The sequence below is a fragment of the Grammomys surdaster genome, unplaced genomic scaffold, assembly GCF_004785775.1.
Source record: "Grammomys surdaster isolate TR1022 unplaced genomic scaffold, NIH_TR_1.0 211, whole genome shotgun sequence".
Lineage (NCBI taxonomy): Eukaryota > Metazoa > Chordata > Mammalia > Rodentia > Muridae > Grammomys > Grammomys surdaster.
This window is the reverse complement of record NW_021604656.1, coordinates 7,207,524-7,224,172: the sequence shown is the minus strand read 5'-3', so window position 1 is coordinate 7,224,172 and position 16,649 is coordinate 7,207,524. Positions and strand designations below refer to the sequence as shown.

Below are 16,649 nucleotides of genomic sequence, written 5' to 3'. Positions count from 1 at the left end.
CGGCCTGAGGCGGCGAGCGGAGCGGAGCGGGCCGGGCGGCGGGAGGGACGGGAGGGCCGCGGAGGCTGCGGGGGAGTGCGGGCCGCAGGCCTGGTCCGCCGCGGCCGCGGGAGTGACAGGTGCGGCCGCCCGCTCGGGGATCCCCGGGGCGCCCACCCGACGCCGGTGACGCTTGCAGGCTTGGACGCCGCGTCTCGGCAGCAGCTGGGGCTCGCCCAGCCCGCGCTCTTTCTCCGGGTACTTCGCGAACAAGTTTTGGAGCACCCGGAACCGCTCGTGCGTGAGATTTGGCTTCGGTTCCCGAAGGAGGAGTGAGGGACTGCACGCCGCCCTCCCTCCTGGCAGCCAGAGGTAGACGCGCAGGCTCTCGCACCAGCCTCTGCTGTCGAGGCTTCTAACAGCTACGCGCGGCGGCGGTGGAGGGGTGCCAGCCTTGGGGGTGCTCGTAAACACGGAGCAGTCGGGGCAAAAGTTTATTCCATTGTCTGCCCTGCTCCCTCCGTTTGCCACATTTCCCAGTTGATGTCAGTGGAGAGTTGTAGCGAGAGACAGAGACGCTGAAAAAAACCAAAAAAACAAAAAACACGCATTGTTCTGCAAGCCTCGCCTGTCTATATGAAGGTGCTTGCGCCTGTAACAGGAATGAAGTTAAGCTCTAGCTCCAAAAATACTTGAGAAACTACGGAAAGATCGTAATACTATGTTGAGAATCTTCCTAGAAAACCTAAGGTTTCCCCCACACCACTTTATGCCACTGAAATTGGTTAGTCTAAACCTCTTGAATGAGATTTTCATTTAAGATCAAAATATACTTGTGTAATACTAGCCTAGGGGCTTCCAGCAACCACTGTAGAGCAAGAGCCTACACGTGGATCGGAGGGACATTGTGTACAAGTGAAAATCACCTTTGCACTTCATGACCGAATTCCTTAGTACATGTCGGCAGTTTGGTGTTTGTTTTTTTTTTTTTTTTTTTAATAAAAGTGTTCCCAACCCACAGAAGTTGAGAACTGCAGATTAGAGAAGGAAGGCTGTACCTAACCAGTGTATGTGTTGCGGGGCTGGAGGTGAAACTTGGGTATACCTTTAAGTTTATACCATTTTCGATAGGTGTGTTGGAAGCAAAAGTTTCAGAATGCCGTTGGTCCTTGATCCCGTAATCTAAAGTTCTAAGAAGTCAAAACGACAGTCGTGGAGATTAGGGAGACCTAGCCATTTGCTTTTACTCTCATTTTATAATTTGTGGGGACAGTGCTTGGGACCAAACCCAGGGCCTCTTGTAAGTCATCAGTCTGTTGTGTTTAATCTGTTAGATTCTACCAAGGCCTGTCTAGCTGGGTGCAGTGATGTGTACCTACCTGTATTCCCAGGTCTCAGGAGCCTGGGACAGGAGGAGTGACAGTTTGATCCTAGTGCAGGCTACACGGTGAGAGAGAGCTGCTCTCAAAGCATGTGGCCATATTAACTGATGAAATTTACATTGCATAGTTTGTTTTTGGATCAAGCTATGGGGTTGAGAGTATTGACTACTGTTCATTTTTAAAAGGGCTAAAATTGCTATTGAGTAAAAATTATGTACTTGAGTTCCCCTGGACAGAGTTCTTTCCTGACTAGTGATGCCATAGAAGAAGGAGCTCATGATGGCTGTGGCCCTTCCTAGAGACCATGGCCTCAGGAAGACGGATAGTGTATAAGTCTTGCTCGGTGTGGCTTAGCCTGCACCTTACTACAGCAGCTTGTCTCACACCCTCACCTCTTAAAAACGAGCAGTTTGACACAAAACCCAAAGCCTCCTACGAAAACAAGATTCCTATAAAAAAAGCATGAGTTGTGGGAAGGCTCGTTGTGACGGTGCTGTTAGTGAGGTGGCTTTGAGCTGCTTGTTTGTGTGAGCTGCCCTCAGTGTTCTAGTTCAGAGCACAGATTCCAGTGCATACTTAGGTGTAGCACTGTGTGCTTGGAGAATGTAATTAGGCCCCAACCCGTAACCTTGAGATCAACAGTAACTTATTTAATGTTACTTCTTTTTTTTTTTCCCCCACTGAGACAGTTTTCTACTGTATAGCCCAAGCTAGCCTTGAACCTATGACTTTCTCTCCTGCCTTAGCCCTCCAGTACTGAGACTGCAGATGTACCCATTACAACTGGCTGATAAATTTATCTGGTAATGACTGTACCATGTCCTTGATTTTTTTTTTTGAACACAAAGAAGAGAAAGAGCATTTTTAAAAATGGGGACAGTGGGGAGCTAGATACAGTGACAGCTATTGTAAGTCGTCCTCTGAGGAACAGAAGTAAGTGCAATGTAGGACTATTAAAGAGAGCCGTGGTCACCAAGAGGGCAGAGGTGACTTGCAATGGAGCTAAATTTGAAGAACAGGGGGGTTTTAAGTGGAGGAGACAGACACTCCAGACCCCAGGAACAGCATAGATCAAGCCAGGAACAAGTTATACTCTGAGCGGTCTGTTTTCTCAAAGAACAGGGAAAGCATGAGGAAACACTGTAGCATGTGAATGAACTAACTTTAAACTTAGCCGTGAATTAGTCCACAGCTGTATTCCTTTGCTTTATGCCAGTCCCCAGTAAGCACACAGAGTGACCATATTTACTTAAAACTGTACCTCAATAGCTGAGCAGTCCATGATCAGCCTTTACCTTTGTGCTAACCTGGCTCTCTCCCAGCCCCATCCCATGGTACATGCATATTATTACTGATGTGGGCTTCAGGCGTGTTTCCATGGCCTCTCTGCAGACCGCTTCCTCAGGGCTCCATGTCCTCCATCCTCCTCGATGATCGAAGTCTCCCTCTCTTCTTCCTCTGGTTGGTGGACTTCCTGCCCTGTTGTCAGTTCTGTCCAGCATTGGATGATCAGCCTTTATTGACAAGGCAGAGGATAAATGATAAAAGCTGTTTACACAAACTTGAGACAGGAATTCTTGGTGTAAGCATTTCAGTGCCACATCCGTATTGAAACCAGACATGAGGGCAGAGACAGGGTTTCTCTGTGTAGCACTGGCTGTCCTGGAACTCACTCTGTAGGCCAGGCTAGCCTCAAACTCACAGAGATTCATTCACCTGCCTCTGCCTCCAAGGACTAAGATTAAAGATGTTCACCACCACCACCACCACCACCAACTGGCATGAATCCTGATCTTAAGAAAGAACAGGGACCACATGAACCATGTTATTTTAGCTTTGGAAGGCTGAGTAGAATAATGTTTTGTCTTTGATATATTTACTATATTAAATATTTAACTTACTGACAATAATTTATTATATTGTATTATTCTGGCCTTTTTTTTTCTGTACGTGTGCGTGCGCACACACATATTAGCCCTGAGAAAAGAAGGAGTCGTCATTGCTCATGAATACCCCCTTGTACTCCCTTTGAAACATTGTTAACATTTGAGCTGCTGAGGTGGTGCAGTGTTCTTAGCCAGTGTGCTCTGTCTTATAAATGATTATTGTGTTCTTTTCTCAGTTACAAGATTTATTCTGTCTCCTTGTGGTTTGCCTTTTGTTATCTCACTCATTGTGGAAAAACTTCTGTGTGTCCACTGTGTCAGTCAGTCGGTCCCTGCTGTAGTTGTGAGTCTTGAGGAAACCTAGGCTTCTGCTGTAGTGTGCTCGTCAGGCCTCTTGATGGGGTTTTGCTGACTCTATTCCTACTTATTGCCTGCAAGCTTTTTTCTTTCATTTCAAAGGTTACAGCCTTAGTTTCTATTTCTAGATGAGGCAAATGTTGGTTTGAATTTCAGAACATATTTTACAGTGGGTCATTGTGCTTAGTCACATTTTAAATAGTTGTGCCACATCCTACGTCCTCTTCAAGAGGTGTTTTAGACTAGATATTTATGAACATTTAACTCACACAGGGCATCACAGTCAGGTAATAGCAGTAACTACCTACATTTAAGAGCTTACGATGCTCAGACACAGTGTACACATACTGACTACTGACAGTCTCGCCAAGACTAAGAACAACACGGATCAAGTGGTTGGCATGCCTTTTCAGTAAAACACGAGTTGTCCATACCTGCTGGGGCCAATGACCTTGTCAGCCATAGGCTTTGGACAGCATTGACAATAATGGGCATGGATTCCATGGTTGAGGGAATTTAAGTCCTTTCTTTTTTTAAGTTAGTTGTAAGCATCAGTCTTATAATCAAACTCGACATTTTGATATCAGAGTGTTCTGTCCTTGTTTTCTTGGAGTTGGGGGTGAGCATGCAGCTGCAGGAATGGTCTTGTGTGTAATGACAGATGCTGGCCCTCCTCTCAGGGCAGAGCATCATGATGTAGCACCTGTCCCTTGAGTGTGTAGACACGGCAGAAGTGTTTCAAGAGAAGTTAAGGACTTTTAAAGCCAGTTGTGGGAGTGAGCATTGTGTATTGATTATAGTCCTGTATTATTACCTATGAAATAAATGAGACCCATGTACTCTTTTGAATAACTTTATGTTGTTTAGTTTAGTTTAAAAAATATGTTAATGCTAATGGGATTGTGGATACAAATCCAAATACTACCAAATCTGATGTCAGGAGAAATGTATTTTATATGTATGGCTGTTGTAGAAACAAGAATAATTCTCTTCAATGTGTTTTCTTCTCCTCTTCCTTCTCTTCTTCCTCTCCCTCCTCCCCTCCCCACTGCCCACAGGAGTTCCTGTTGCTTGAGCGTGTAACGCCCCAGTTCTGAGCCATGGCCTCAGCAGTCCTCAGTTCTGTGCTCACAACTGCCTCGCGCTTTGCCCTGCTACAAGTGGACAGCGGCAGTGGCTCTGATTCTGAGCCTGGGAAAGGCAAAGGCCGGAGTAATGGGAAGTCTCAAACTCTGGGAAACAAATCAACCTCAAATGAGAAAAAACGGGAGAAGAGAAGAAAAAAGAAGGAGCAGCAGCAGAGTGAAGCAAACGAGGTAGCCATGGCCATCCTTTGTCCTCGGGCTGGGGACACATGCCATCAGCCACTGTGCAGACAGAGGTAGCCATGGCCGTTCTGTGTCCTCAGGCTGGGGGCATATGCCATCAGCCACTGTGCAGACAGAGGTAGCCATGGCCATTCTGTGTCCTCAGGCTGGGGGCATATGCCATCAGCCACTGTGCAGAGGTAGCCATGGCCATTCTGTGTCCTCAGGCTGGGGGCATATGCCATCAGCCACTATGCAGAAAGAGGTAGCCATAGCCATTCTGTGTCTTGGGGCTGGGAGTACATGCCATCAGCCACTGTGCAGGCACTGTGCCCATCACAGGGCACAGTTTCTTGGTCAACTTAACACCTGCCTGAACCCACAGGCAGCCAACACTGCAGACATCCTTCCTGACTGGAGCAGTTTGTGTGTTCATGCTATAAATGAAGACAGAGAAGTCATAAGGGGGGCAGCCCATGCCTGTAGCCCTGGCTTCTCAGGAGACTAAGCTGACAGGGTTGCTTGTACAAGCCTGGACACGAAAGTGAGACTTTGTGTGGTAAACTAATTAATAAATTTAAAAGGAAAGATTAATAAAATCCACAAGTAACTTTCAGTTGTGAAGTTAATATAAGGAGTATTTAGACTATTAAAATTTAAAATTAAATTAAAATTAAAATTTTTATTTTAAAATTAAAATCACTAGTATTGATGTGGTGAATTTAATATATTTTGTACTTATTTCTTAGCTCAGGAATCTTGCTTTCAAGAAAATTCCACAGAAATCCTCCCATTCTGTTTGCAATGTTCAACATGAGCTTTCATTGCCAAACCCAGCACAGAAGGAATCACGGGAAGAAAACTGGCAGGAATGGAGACAGAGGGATGAACAGGTACAGCTGCGTACATAAATCTTGCCGTTCTCAGCTTGATGGCATGTTGTGATAGCAGCACACCTGAGCACTTGCTCCATAGTGCTGGGTGATTGCTGGGCAGAGCTCGCTGAGGCCCGGGGGACTCTGTGTGTGTTGTGTGTGTTGGATTGCTCAGTGCAAAGCAGTTACAGGCGTTCTTTGTTTGAGGGTTCTGGGACTCAAACCTAGGGCGTTGGGCACGCTAGGCATGTGCTCTTACTCTTCACCTACAACCCTAGCCCTGGTTGTTTGTTTGTTTGTTTGTTTTTAGTTCATCTACTGTTTGTAAATGAAAGTATGTTAGAAACATAGAGAAATATGCTTAACTTACTTCAACTTTCAAAGGGCTGAGGAGAGTGGTTAAAAAACATTTGTTCAAATTTTTTAAAAACTCAGATTTATAGGGCTACAAATCTGTTAAAAATATCTGATAACAGTTGTGATTAAACAGAGACTTTGGGGTAAAACTTCCTTTGTAACTGTGAAACTGCTGACGGCATGCTGCTTCTGTTGGCTTATTTATATGGTATCTTATTCTATGTCTCTTAAGTGGTCATTAAGAGAGTACACACAAGGGAAGGAAGGCACAGAATGTGTGTGAAAATGTGAGTGTGCACATGTGTATGAACGTACATTCATAGGAAATGAACATTGTTTGTTTGTATATTTATTAAACTATAATTTGATCCATAGGAAAATAGGCATTATTTTTAGACAGATATTTGATCCATTTAATGGATTTTCCTATCTTTCTTGTGTTACCATTTTAAAGGAAGCAGAGAAAGCTGGGTGTGGTGGTGCACATATGTAATCCAAACATCTAATCACTTAGGAAACTGAGGCAAGAAGCGCTTCAGTTCCAGCCCAGTCTGGGAAGCGCGGCAAGATCCTGTCTCTAAAGCAGACTCACGAGGCAGACAGCGCTTGAGTACATTCTTCATATAAACTGTGTTCAATCTATTCTCTTTAGGCTCTCGCACTGTCCAAGACTCGGTATTGTGAGCACCAGTTATTACTCAGGAGCCACACAGTAATGCTATTGACATTTCCCGATAGTGTCATGTTGATAGGCAGTAACAGGACGCACCATTATCTTCACCAGAGAGAATTTCTCCCAATAGCCAAAGGGAAACTGATGTAGGAAAATGACTCAGATTTACACCAAAAGCAGTGTGTGAACTTGAACACAACCTCGGAGAACCTTTCTTTTTCTATATTTGCTGTCACAGTGATCAGGTGGCTCTGAAAAGAAAACAGATCGCGTAGTTGAGGACCTTGAGGGTTTATACTGGTGTGTTGTTGAACATGTAGAAAGACCCAGAACCTTAGAGCCCGTGCCTAGAAGGAAACAGTCAAGCCTTGCACTGTGTACAAGCATGGTCTTTAGAATTCCATGAGATGGCGCACTTTGTGAGCTATTGTCAGCATTGTATGTCAGCGTTGCTGTTCTAGAATTCTGTTCCTTCCTTCTACCTCCTGTAAGGAGCAGCAGAAGATTTATTTTCAGAGACTACTCAGTATGTCCCAATTAAGGTTCCTTTTTTGTTTGAAATGTTAAGTTTCACTCATTTTTGTTTGCTTGTATACTAGTTTATGTTAATAAAAAGGCAAACTTAAGGGCTAGGCAGGAGTTTTGCTTGATGCTATTGTACACTTTCTCTCTGCTTGCTTATGCTGTAGGCCAGTTGTCAGCACACAATACAGGCAGGCAGGGAAGGCAGCAGACGGCAGACTGTTACAGTCTGACTGACTGTTCAGTGGGACACAGATTCCAGAGAAAGCCATGGGGGCTTGGTTGCTTGGTTGCTTGGTTGCTTGACGGCTTGGTTTTTGGTTTTTTTCTACTTCAAATTTCATTTGGAGGCCAAGTGGATCTATGAATTTGCAACCCACATAGTCTATGTAGTGACTTCCAGGACAGCTAAGGATATATAGTGAGACCTTCTCTCTTAAAAACACTCCCCCCCCCTCTCTCTCTCTCTCTCTCTCTCTGTCTCTCTGTCTCTCTGTCTCTCTCTCTCTCTCTCTCTTATTGTTTTATCAGAATGATCTGGCTTGACAATCTAATTCTGTGAGTTACTGGAAAATCATAGTATCTTGCAAGGCTTTCTAATGTGTCCTGCTGTCTGACTCATTGAAGCCTCAGCCCAAATGTATGGATGCTACATTAGAAATCATCACAAAGCTTCTTCCCACAGTTAAATCTTAAAAATAGGATTATAGTGGTACATTAACCAGCTTTGTTAGAAAAAATTTAGATTTGTTACTTTTTTAAAGATCATCATCATCATATATTTTAACTTATGAGCAAATATTTTGTACTCAGTTTAGATATAGAAATTAATTTATACTTTCTTTTTTAATGTGGCAAATATGCATAAATGTTGTTTTTAGATTATTACTTTTATTATCTACGTAATAATTTGGGGTTTAAAATATTTATGGGGATTTTGCCTGCGTGTACATAAGCATATCACATGTGTGCCTGGTACTTACAGAAGACAGAAGAGGGCATTGCATCCTCTGGAACTGGAATGAGCCACCATGTGGGTGCTGGGGATGGGTCCTCTGCAAGAGCAGCCAGAGCTCATAACCACTGAGTCACCTCTGCAGGCTCCTACGATTAAATTGTAGAGTGCTGTTAATTGGGATTGCATTATTCCTCAGTCCCCTAGGGTTATTGTATATATTGTAGTTTACCGTGGGCTTCCTTAGATTCTTGCATGCAGTTTCCTTTACCAGTTTAATTCTCATTGAATTTCAGTTAGTGTTTTTCTGTGTAAAGCTAACTGGCTTTACTGTTTTTGTCTTGGTGAAGGATTAAATGAGATGCTTTTTAAGGGATGACTTCACTCAGTTTGATGTGTAGAGTTTGATGGTGACAGTTTTCTAGTTTTTAAGATAGCCTTTACCCACTCCTTTTGACATCATTTTCTATCTTAGTCTGTATATTTTTAAACATTAAACAACATAACAATTCTTAATAACTTGGGCAAAAATTTATCGAGGAGTGGTTAAAACCTGAAAACTTAGGCCATAGGAAAGATGGAATCTAGCAGGTTCTGGGACACTCCAAGGCAAGAGCTAGCAGACAGCACATGGAGGGGTGACTGCCATGTGGGTATCCTTCCTGGACGTAGCTGAAGACGGTGCCTAGAGGAGTGGAAAAGACCTGGCCCATGTTCCCTGCCTGTCATTGCTGGTCATGCAGCTTGGCTGTTCATATGGCATTGTGTTGGAATGGTTGGGATGCTTAGCTGTCCTGTTGAGTCACAGATATCAGAATATTTTTATTCACAGTAAGAAGGGATTTTGGAGAGAAAAATGTGAGATGTCTATAGCATATGTAGACACGGATGGATATGTACCTAAATTAACAATGAGTAAGGAAATAGAAATTTCAAAAACAGGGGTTTATGCTTCTATACAGATCAACGTTCTTAGGAGGGCATGGTTAAGTAACTTTGGAAAGCTGATAATTGTTCAAGTCCGTTCATTTTCTTTTGCTGTCTGTATTATCGTATGTCATGGTTATTTTGAGAGTGTGCTATAATGTATGTTCACTGTGAAACATGTTTTTAGCTGACCTCTGAGATGTTTGAAGCTGATCTTGAGAAGGCGCTGCTGCTGAGTAAGCTGGAATATGAGGAGCACAAGCAGGTACTGACTGACGCGGCCTCACCACCAGGGGATCTCAAAGTCTCTTCTTCGGGGTTGGGGTGTAACTTACTGTCAGGCCCTGGATTTATCTCCTAAAACTACAAAAAAAAATAAGTTTGCCCCCAAAATCCATGACAGGATCCACAGCAGGGTCCGTAGCAGGATCCCCCCCTCCTCAGATTTGAGGGAACAGACACACGGGAATTGTGCTTTCCTGACGACTTAGAAGGTTGAGTTTCTCAAACCACGGTGAAGCAAATGAGAGTGAGATAAAAGCCACATGATGGACCTTCATTTTAAATGGATCTAGACTGTAAGTACACTTAGCAGCTTTGAGTGAGTTCAGTGCTCAGGTGTATGCTTAGCTTCTGTAAGGCCCGTTACATGTGGTCTTATGTTGCTTTCCACTTTCTGTATCTGAATTGTGTAAAATTTGATGTATGTAACATTATACTTCTTAACATTTACTAGGATTTTGTTGTTGTTCCCTAGATTCATTCAAGTTGATCAAGAATACCCTCCTCTCATGATTGAGGCCTTTGTGGCCATGCTACAATTGACTAGTGTCTCTAGCCCAGGAGAAAGACAGAAAGGAATTAAAGCACACACAAATGATGTTACTACAAAAAACCCTTGCCAGTCAGGTGGTCTGTGGTATCCCGTCCAGTCAGGTGATCTGTTGTATCCCGTCCAGTCAGGTGATCTGTGGTATCCCATCCAGTCAGGTGATCTGTTGTATCTCGTCCAGTCAGGTGATCTGTTGTATCCTGTCCAGTCAGGTGGTCTGCTGTATTCCATGGGCTTTATTTTCCATGTCCTTATTCACTGTATTGTAAATAACCAAAATGATTATGACCAAAGTCAAGGGTGGAGAGATGACTCAGTGCTTAAGAGCACCAGCTACTCTTCCAGATGATATGAGTTCAGTTCTCAGCATCTGTATGACAGCTTACAACCACCTGCAACTTCAGGCCCTCTTCTGGTGTCTAGAGGCACTACATACACATAGTGTGCAGACATACTTGCAGCCAGAACACCCATATGCAGAAAATAAGTAATTTCTTTTTAAAAAGAAGGGGAGAAAAAAGAATGATTATAACCTAAATGGTTAGGTGTCCACTGAGATAAAAATCAAGCTGTTATAAAAGTGAATACAATGCTTTACTGTGATTTAGCCGTTTAAGTGCACTTGGAGGTTATGCTTGGCAAGGTGCTCCTTTATTTCTGAATCAGTGCATATGATTTTAACTTTCATGATTAGCTGTTGTAGGATGCATGCCATTGTTCTGAACCTGAGACAATTAGGTGTTTGAGGAGTGGAGCAGATGGTGTTGATAAAGTGTCATGTTCCCAGCCAGTTTTCTTGCTAACTTCATAGGCCTAGTACTCCAAGCATTCATTTTTGTCAGACAGTAAGGACTCTAAGAGAATGGAAGCGCTTGTATGTGAAAACTAGTTTTATATAATTACGTTAATGTGCTCACGGAGTTTACAAGTCAGTATTTCAATCAGATAACTGTAACAGCTTATCTTAGTGTGTGTGTGTGTGTGTGTGTGTGTGTGTGTGTGTGTGTGTGTATGCATGTGCATGTGCTTTAAGTGCCCATATACAAGTGTGCAGGAAGGCCAGAAATCAGCATCAGTCTCTCCCATCTTCTTTTTGAAACAGGATCTCGGGTACAGCTGGGGATCATAGACTCAACTAGATGGGCTGACCAGCAAGTCCCAGGGGTCCTCCTTCCACCTCCCCAGCTCTGGGGTCACAGGCACTCACCACTACACCAGTTTTTAGTTTTACATGGGACTAAGGATTGAACTCTGGTCCTCAAGCTTGACAAACAAATCGCATACCAACTTGTCCATCTCTCGTCTTCCCTCCCATTATCATTCTAGCCTGTGAATTATATAACAAATAGTGAAAGTTTGGGCCATCCACTGGCTTACACCTGTAATCCCAGCACTGCTGAGGCAAAGGTGGGAGGATTGCTACAGCTTTAGGCCAGCGGCTTGGGCTACATACACAGTGTGTCCTAGGCCAGCCTGGGCTACAGAATGAACTCCTGTCTCAAAAACAGAAAAGAAAAGGAAAAAAACTCAGGAATGCTGTTTTCTGTCTCTTCTATGACTCCCTGGCCCGGTGCTGGCATAGGATGTGAGGATAAAGACTACCTCAGCCCTTGGGCCTAGTGAAGGAGACAGGCAGATGGTACCGGGGACAGTTACCTGTTCTTAGCACTGTGAAGACTCAAAATAAACAGCTTCTTAGTGCCTCTGATGGGGGTGGGATTTTTCAAAAACAGTTGTCTTAAAGTCTTACTAGACTTACTAGTTGTTCACAAAGCAGACCAGAAGGAAGTCGGCACTCTCAGGGAAGGCGTGTTGTTATGACAGTAGCTAATGTGTGAATACTACCTAGGAAAAACGAACTGAGGGACCTAGGGAAGCTTCACTAGGCTAAAAGACAGTGTCAGAACACATGTGGTGGGCTTGTCTTCTCTTAAAAAATGCTGGATATTTTTAACTTTTAGATTGATTCCAGGTTTTTATTTTAGAAACTCATGCTATAAGTATAGAAAGTGAATTGAGGGAATAAATTAGAGATTATGTCAGTGTCCAAGCAAGAGAAGAGACCTAGTAATTAACAGAATGGTTCATTAGCATATAAGATGTGTAGAGAGAGTAGACAAGAAAAAAATGAGACTCATAATTTACAGCTGTGTCAAGGGTGGCATAGCTGAGCAGATAAAGGGTCCCGTGAGAAGGTGGGTGGGGCCGTTGAAAAGAAACACAATATGGTGGGGTGTGCTGAGCACTGCAGCTGATGTCTGCACATAGAGCTCCTGAGTGTAGAGTGAGCCGTTGACACTGAAGAGCATAGGAGACCAGGGGGAGGGTTGGGAAAGGAGCCAGCAGTGGAGACGTAAGGGTCATCAGAGATGTGTAAAGAAAACCGTACAGCGGTGTTACGGAGTCTGGGACTGCTCTCCAGAGGCCAGTGTAGTCCCCAGCACTCACAAACTCATCTTAATTTTCATGGTAGAAAACAACAGAATCGCCATTTCAGGGGTATGAGATTGGAAATTATAGATTATTCTCTTTATTTGTTCCTGAAGGAAAGAATAGGAAGTTGGCAGTGGTGGGGATTTATGAACCAATCTCTGTTTTACTTTAATGTTTTCAGTTGAGAGGGTGGACAATAACTAAGTAGGATTTTTATACACTTGGGCCAGCCTAAGCTTTGGTTTTATTTGCCTTGACTCTCTCAGAAGCCTAGTGAAGAGTAGATGCTTTATAAACCAAACTTAACCACTCTTGGTAATTCTTTTTAGGATTATGAAAGTGCTGAAAATGCTTCAACTCAGACAAAAGCTATAAATAAAAAGGATAAAAGAAAGAACCATCAGGGAAAGGACAAACCTCTTACGGTGTCACTCAAAGACTTCCAGTGTGAAGGTAATGTATGTGCACCTTGCCACACCAGAGCTACTTCCGACTGTTGGCTTTGTCTTTTTCTTAAATATGAACTCTTGTAACTCAGGCTGACTTCAAACTTAGTGTGTAGCTGAGAGTCCCCCTGCCTCTGCCTTGAGGTCACAGGCGTATCTCATGTCTAGTTTATGTGATGCTGGGATCAAACCCAGAAGCTTGCTTATGCTGGCCCAGAATCTACTACCTGAGTTGTACCCCACCCTATTTTGAGTCTTTTTGTAGCTATCTATAGAGTACTTTTCTAATTTTGTTTTTGTTTGTATACCATTTAGAGTAAAGCTGGAACCCTGTGCTTTAATTCATTTGGCACAGCTGTGGTAGGATAACTGATTGCAGGTCATTCCAACAGACAGCGGCACATTGGCTCATGGTTCTGGAGACGGGGAAGTTCAGGGTTAAGGTGCCAGAGTCTGTCAGAGTGGTGCTTGCTGAACAAATGGTAGTCAGCAAAAGAGCGGGAGACACAAGGTTCTGTGTGACTTCCTGGGGAGACAAGAACAAATGTTCACTCCCTCAGGAGAGGGCACCAAGAGCACACCAGAGAAACAGTTCCCTCCAGGTCTAGCTTGCTGAGCCAGTGAGTTTCCTGCTTTTTCTACAGAAGTATGGGTGAAAGGTCACCTGAGGACCACTGAATACTGAATCACCTCAACTTGTGTAACAGCTCAGCTCGAACTCAGCTCCCTGGACCTCTCTCTGCCCAAACTGCAGGCAGCTCTGTGTAAGGGATCTCTGCTGAGCATGTAACCTCACATATAGGCCGTGTGGGGCTTGCAGAACTGTAGGAATCTCCTCTTCCCTCTAGGGAATTTTCTCTCTAGGTTATTGATCATTTCATTCTCCTTGTAACTTTCCTGTCTAGCTCTTGAATTGATTTAATAGTTTTCTTGTATAGGTCTTAAAGTTCTTATCCATTTGTTTGGATTTTTGGTGGTGGTTGATTTTTAAAAGTGTGGCTCTCAGGTATTTTTGGCAATTTAGGAACCTGGTCATCCTTGTTCTGTGGTACTGAGAAACCGTCAGTGTGTGGCACTTTCCAAGAGGAATCTTCTGCCATGGTCTTGAGTGTCTTTGTTTTGTTGGTGCCCCTTCTGGAGTGTCTGTGACCTTGTCCATTGTTTTACATATATTTTATGTGAGTCTTCTCTTGGCTCTATGATCAGGGGAAGGTGAATGGTGTGAATCTCCTGACCTCTTCCCTTGTGCACCCTTTGCTGGTGGACTAAGGCAGGCTGAGTTCCAGTGCCATAGTCTCTGGCTCTTGTTCAGATCACCTGCTGCTCTGGGCAGCAGCAAGGGAAGGGGAACTGCACTCTGGCCATCCTCAGTCTCAGAGACCTGTTACCAGGCTAGCACTTGTGTGAGGTTCTCCTGTGGTGTCAGTTCTTCCTTGGCAATTGGGTTCAGCCTTCTTTTGGGTTCTTGCAGTGCACACATTCCTCTTGAGGCTCTTACTGGAGCAGGCGTCCTTCCCAGTGCCTTCCTTAGAGGGGCCATCTCCATGGACTGCTTGTTGTGGTTGAGTGTCCTAGCAGACTTTTGGTTTTTTGGGAGGCAAGTCATACTTGCCTCATTTTTGTTTTCTCTAGCACCTTTATTTCTCTTGGCATGTTTTTTGAGACAGGGTTTCTCTTTATAGCCCTGACTGTCCTGGAACTCACTCTGTAGACCAAGCTGGCCTCGAACTCAGAGATCTGCCTGCCTCTGCCTCCCAAGTGCTGGGATTAAAGGTGTGCGCCACCACTGCCTGGCATCTTGGCACTTTTTTATCATAACCATTCGCACCCAAACTCCTGATCTCACAGACACTCACCCACCATCTTCCTGATTTTTTTGGTGAAAGTTTCTTAGAACACGAAGTGCAGTGTTTCCGGAACTTGGGTTATTCATGGTGGCTTATTTGTTTCCCGAGGGACAGAGGCTAGAATCAAGGTTCTCTTGCTTAGTATTTTTCCAATGGCAGTTATATTTGAACATGAATTTTACAGTGACAAAATTTAAAACAAATATGTTTATAAATAACTATTTGAGGGCTTAAAACTTAAATCAGTCAGTAGGACTCTGTAAAACTTAGTAAGAATTTACCTTGTTGTAGTTCTGAATTTGTCCCTTTTCTAAAACTAACTAAAAGTAAAACTTAACATTTTTACTTTTGAGAAAATTAAATATAATAGTTGGAGTTGTGGTGGTCCTTGCCTGTAATCTGAGAATGTGGGGTGCTGAGACAGCAGGATCATTAACCAGGTCAGCCTAGGCTGCACTGCAAAACGTTCTCTCTAACAGAACAAGTGAAAACTCGCTGTCCTAACACTCGCTTGAGCTTATAGTGAACTTAAAATAATTCCTAAGGGTTTAGCGGTTACTGATTACCTGTCAAGTTATAGTTTAGAAATGAATATTTCTTATTCTAAAAACATAAATTTTAGAATGAGGTTGTTGTAGTCATTGACAAATAGAAAAGACAGGGCTCATAGTGGCCAATAAACTCTGAAAGACAGACCTTGCAAAGCTGCTTGTGATAGGGGAACTATACAGCAGCCTCTGTGTCATAACAACTTACAAATCCAATCACTTAGTAGCTTCAGGCACATGTCAGGTGCTCAGTAGCTCCATGTGACTGGGATCTTTCGTATTATCCTATCTGCTGAAACCACAGGGGCTCACTAACCACTGCTCTGTCTAACTAGTTAGAACTGCACATTGACACGGCAGGAAGCAATCTGGCTCGTAGGCACTAGGCCTTCATAGTCGACATTGGGCATTATTCTCTAAGGATAAATGCTGTCAAATCTAAATACCGTTTTCAGAAACTAGCTTTTCTGTGAAACTAAGACTAAACTCAGAGGTTTTGCTTTCGTTTGAGGATCAAGAAAGTTCTTCCTGGGGAAGAATGGCTGGAGAAATGGCTCAGAAGTTAAGTGCTTGCTTCTGATACAGAGGAGCTCTGTTCTAGTCCCAGCATCCATGCCAGACAGCTCACAGCTACCTGCAACGCCAGTGCCAGGAGCTCTGTTTTCTGTTTGCATCTGCACACATGTACACACACACACACACACACACACACACACACACACAAAGTCCTTTAAAGCAAAAAGGAGGAAACTTTTCCTATAATCTAAATATGGTGCTTTGGTTTAGGGATAAAACACACATGTTGAAGTAAAACATCTAAGTTTACCAAGAATAATTTTTTTATATAATACATTTTGGGTCTATGGAGACGGCTCAGCTTAAGAGGAGTTAAGGCTGCTGCTCCAGGAGACCCTTCTTCAATTCCCAGCATCACAGCTCTCTGTAACTACAGTTCCAGGGAAAGCAACACCCTCTTCTGACCTCTGTAAGCACCACTTGGCAAACATTCTGGCCAAACACTACACATGCAAAGTAAGTGGGTAGGTTTTTAAAATTTTGTAAACTTTAAATTTTATCATTTTTATTGTATGAATGTTTTGTCTAAGTGTGTATCTGTCACCACATGTGTGCCTGGTCCCTGTGGAGATCAGAACAGGGCATCAGATGCCCTAGACCAGGAGGTGACAGCTGCTATAAGCCACTGTGGGTGCTGGGATCACACCGCATCCCCTGGGATCACAACCTCACTAAGCCATCACTTCAGCCCAACTTCTTTAAAAAGAAAGAAGCTTCTTTAAAATGTAGGCAGAGGTGTGAAAAGAA

General features: G+C 43.6%; 1 protein-coding gene across 4 annotated transcripts in view; it reads left to right on the top strand.

Moving 5' to 3' along the window:
• Positions 1 to 16,649, top strand: part of Gkap1 (G kinase anchoring protein 1) — a 36,319-nt gene that overhangs the window by 912 nt on the left and 18,758 nt on the right. For 2 of the 4 annotated variants that reach the window (XM_028772165.1, XM_028772162.1), the window contains exons 1-5: positions 246 to 351; positions 4,663 to 4,920; positions 5,661 to 5,804; positions 9,408 to 9,485; positions 12,815 to 12,938. In XM_028772165.1, coding sequence (XP_028627998.1) covers positions 4,705 to 4,920; positions 5,661 to 5,804; positions 9,408 to 9,485; positions 12,815 to 12,938 — 562 coding nt within the window. In that variant the 5' untranslated portion in view covers positions 246 to 351; positions 4,663 to 4,704. Of the gene's footprint in view, positions 1 to 245; positions 352 to 2,093; positions 2,165 to 4,662; positions 4,921 to 5,660; positions 5,805 to 9,407; positions 9,486 to 12,814; positions 12,939 to 16,649 lie in introns of those variants that run through there. The other 2 variants (XM_028772163.1, XM_028772164.1) reach the window with 2 other exon arrangements.